At 47.4% G+C, this 3,756-nt stretch overlaps 1 protein-coding gene across 1 annotated transcript in view; it reads right to left on the reverse strand.

Moving 5' to 3' along the window:
* Positions 1-339: 339 nt before the first annotated feature.
* HOXA13 (homeobox A13) overlaps positions 340-3,756 on the reverse strand; it is a 4,098-nt gene continuing 681 nt past the window's right edge. The window contains exons 2-3 of the mRNA XM_025873230.2: positions 3,092-3,754; positions 340-2,358 (exon numbers count right to left, since the gene is read on the reverse strand). Of these exons, the coding sequence (XP_025729015.1) occupies positions 2,114-2,358; positions 3,092-3,754 (908 nt within the window). The 3' untranslated portion in view covers positions 340-2,113. The remainder of the gene's footprint in view (positions 2,359-3,091; positions 3,755-3,756) is intronic.

A 3,756-nucleotide genomic window follows, 5' to 3' on the forward strand; every position in this document is an offset into this window, starting at 1 on the left:
ATTTTGGATCATCAGTAATTAGTGATACTATATCTGTACAGATTCTACAAATATATATACAAGCACACACGAGCACCAATATGCAAAGTATACATGTATACACATATATAATATATATTCACATATTTACAGGCACATGTATAACTTACATATATTCAAATTTGTTCCATCTGGAGCCAAAGAAATGAGTACTAAATCTCTAAAACAAGGAGTCAAGGAGGTAAGACCTTTTGATTCCCTTGAAGCTGAAGAATTACAAGGAAGCTTGTCAACGCGAGGTGGCGCCCTTGATCTACTAATCCAGCCGAGGCCAATTCATGAGCTGTCAAAAGTCAAGGTCACAAATTGTCTTTTTTCGTCAAGGTCAAGGTTTAAGGCCTTTCCTAGTCCTGTCATTTCAACAAATATCAAAACCTGCCCTTTCAGACACATGCAGACCCAATAGCAGATTTTAAAATACTACAGCCTGGGCATCACTGATACTAAACAACTGGTTTTCATTTTCCACAGTGAGCCTGGGAATTTATACTATCCCTTCCTCCTTTCTTCTTTCTCCTTTTCAGAATGCTTAACACTTTAACTCTCCTGAAGCACTTATCCAAATTTTTAAGATTTTAGTTATGAAGGATTTCTCCTTTTTTAAAAAAATTTGTAGTGAAAAAAAAGGCTGAAAAATAATAGAATAGAATGATCCTTGGTTTATATAGGACAAATCCGCTCCTTTTCTTCCTGTGCAGTGCACATTTAGCTTGGAAAATAACGAGTATTTCCTTCAGGCTTTAATAGCAGTGACTATTTTATTACCATAATTAATACTTCTATATCACTATCTACAGGTCTAAGGTTCTTTTTAATTATTATTTTTAGTAGAAATGTTTGAAAAGCAGGTGCACAAATACATTTTCACAGTGTGCTGAATGTCTTTATTTACAAGATAGCATTTTATAGTGAATGTGAACAAAATGAATGTGCTGGTTGAAATAACTGCTTGATTAAAAATGTGCTGTAAAGATGAATCCCTAAACTTCCTTATGCAGTCTTATAACACAATAAACAAGGAAAAAATACTAATCCCTAATAGATCAAAATATAGAATGTAAACATCTAAATGTTTTGGGGGGAATGGATTTCTGTTCTGAGTTTTCTAAAAAATAAAAAAGCAAAATTACTCTCTAGCAAAATGTTTAGTAAATATTTGGAAATACCAATTTAAATGAAACATGAATTCTCTTCAAACCAAAGTTCACCATGTCGGGGTGGACCTCTCAGGAGATCTGATAAAGGGAATTCTATGAAACATCTGATGCTTTAAATATTTTTTTAAAAAGTTATTAAATTCTTTGGAAAGTAAATTATGTCAAGCAGAAAATATAATCCAAATGCCACAAAATATGCTTGTTATAAGCAATTTAAAATTATTGTCAGAAGGACATTCCCAACCTGGGGTTTTCTTGTAGCCTCAAAGGCTCAGCTGGTTGTATTTACTACCAAGACAAATGATCCTTGGAAAAGCTTTCTCTCCCTTTCTTCATTGTAAATTGCCCAAGATCATTATTTCAGTACCTTCTTCTCTCTCCCCTTCTAAATCTATACATAAGATGTTTTGCAGAATATACAACAATGCTAGGAATTTCACTAAGATTTACCTGAGCAGTCACTTAACATGCAAAGGAGATGGCAATGGCGACCCAAGGACAAACAGATGTTTACAACAGCCTCTTGCTTTTGTAACCAACTTTTGGACTATTACCATATAACACAGTATCCTGAAATATTATGGTCACATAAATACTTACAAGATTTCAGTAAATGTGTAACTTATCTGAAATTGCATATTTGGGGGCTGACGTTTGACTCTAGAGTTTGTCATTTAACGGTCTGGTGGGGTTGGCGGGAGAACTGGAAGTCTTTACCTTTTCTTAAAGTTTTAAAAGAGTTGTAGATTCCACCAAGGAGAAAGAGATCCCCCTTAGGAAAGCAAAATGCCAGTGTCTTTCTCTTTCTCTTTCCCATTCTTCAATTATTATTATTAAGCATTATGTTCATTATCTGGGCAAAGCAACCAGTTCTGAAGCATTTCTTCAAGTTGCCCTCTCGCTCCATTTTTAATCCATTAACTAGTGGTCTTCAGTTTGTTGATGACTTTTTTCTCTTTGACCCTCCTATTCTGGAACCAGATTGTAACCTGCCGCTCAGAGAGATTTGTCGTGGCTGATATCCGCCTCCGTTTGTCCTTGGTAATGAATTTGTTTGTAGCATATTCCCGTTCGAGTTCTTTTAATTGCACCTTGGTGTAAGGGACGCGCTTCTTTCTCCCCCGCCTGTAGGAGCCGGTGTCTGAGGGATGAGAGACCACGTCTGGAAGATAGGGAAGAAGGCAAGTTACACAGGGATCACACCCAGGCTAAGACACAGGCGACAGCTCGATCTGAGCCACCCGCCTTGCAGCGCCCAGCTGCCCTTTGCCACGCATTGCACAATCCAGCCTTCCGCTACAACCTGGAGGGTCGGTGGGGAGGGTGGTTAGTTCTGAACCGAAATGAAATCGCCTAGGGCCCCAATGACCACCCCAACTGGGCCACATTGTCCGCACAGCACCCTGGGTTCTCTTGATCGCCTGGCCCAGCGGCCCACACCTTAGCGCCAGGCTCAGGGGACAACACTTCTATGCCTGACTCCTCTCTGTATACCCCAAGCCCCAACACTTGATGCTGCTACACTGAAGCCATTTTTTTTTTTTTTTTGAGAGAATGAATACGGGCAATTTGGGAAACCGTTTCCAGGTCAATTTTCCATCCTTAAGTCGATGTCAAGGGCTGGGGAGGGCGGGGCGCAGCAGGAGAAGGGAGCCAGCCAGGGTCCTCACAAGCTTCTTCCCAGCCATCCCTCACCCAGGAAGAGCCAGGAGCCAGGCCAACTCAAGGGCAGTGCGGACCGCGCCAGCCAGCCGGGGTCGGGAGCCCCGGGGTGAAGCGCCCCCGGGACAGGCCAGCGGGGGAGAGCAGAGGGCCAGGAGGGTGACCCGGGAGCGAGCGGCAGAGAAGCTGGAGCAGAGCCGGAGGACCGGGGTTAAGAAGGGGGCGCCATTTACCGGGCAGAGTGGACTTCCAGAGGTGGGGAGGCTGCGCCTGCTCTTTGGGGCAGTACATTTGGCCGTTCCAGCCGTTGGGCAGCGCCCAGGGCTGGTAGCTTTCCATGGGAAGACCCAGGGGCTCGTGGCGCGACTCGCCGGGGCCCCCGAGGCCGGGCACCACCGGCATATCCAGGTAGCCAGGCACAGGCTGATGGTGGTGGTAAGGCCCGGGCGCGTAGCCCTGGTGGTAGAAGGCGAACTCCTTAGCGCGGGAGCTGAACTCCTCGGCCGCCGGGCCAGCGGTATCCATGTACTTGTCCGCGAAGGCGGCGGCAGCCGCGGCGGCCGAGGCGGGCTGCGCGCACGACTTGATGGCGTTCGGGTGCGGGCCCATGCGGGCACACGGGTAGTAGCCGCTGCCGAAATAGCCGTAGGGCAGCGCCGCGGGCCCCGACGAGCTCTGCGCCGCCGCCGAGCAGGGACTGCACTGCTTGGCTGCCTCGGCGCCGGCCGGGCCCGCCGGGCCGGGCCCTCCTGAGGACGACGCCGCCGCCGCCGCTGCAGCAGCAGCCGCGGCGGCGGCGGCGGCGGCGGCGGCCGACGGGGGCGCCTCCCCGGGCGCGCTGTTGTAGGCGGCCGCGGCGCCGGGCGCCAGGGGCGCCGGATGCGCCATCAGGTTGCGG

The sequence above is a fragment of the Callorhinus ursinus genome, unplaced genomic scaffold (genome assembly GCF_003265705.2).
Source record: "Callorhinus ursinus isolate GAN/ISIS: 27379988/994484 unplaced genomic scaffold, GSC_fseal_2.0 scaffold12, whole genome shotgun sequence".
NCBI lineage: Eukaryota > Metazoa > Chordata > Mammalia > Carnivora > Otariidae > Callorhinus > Callorhinus ursinus.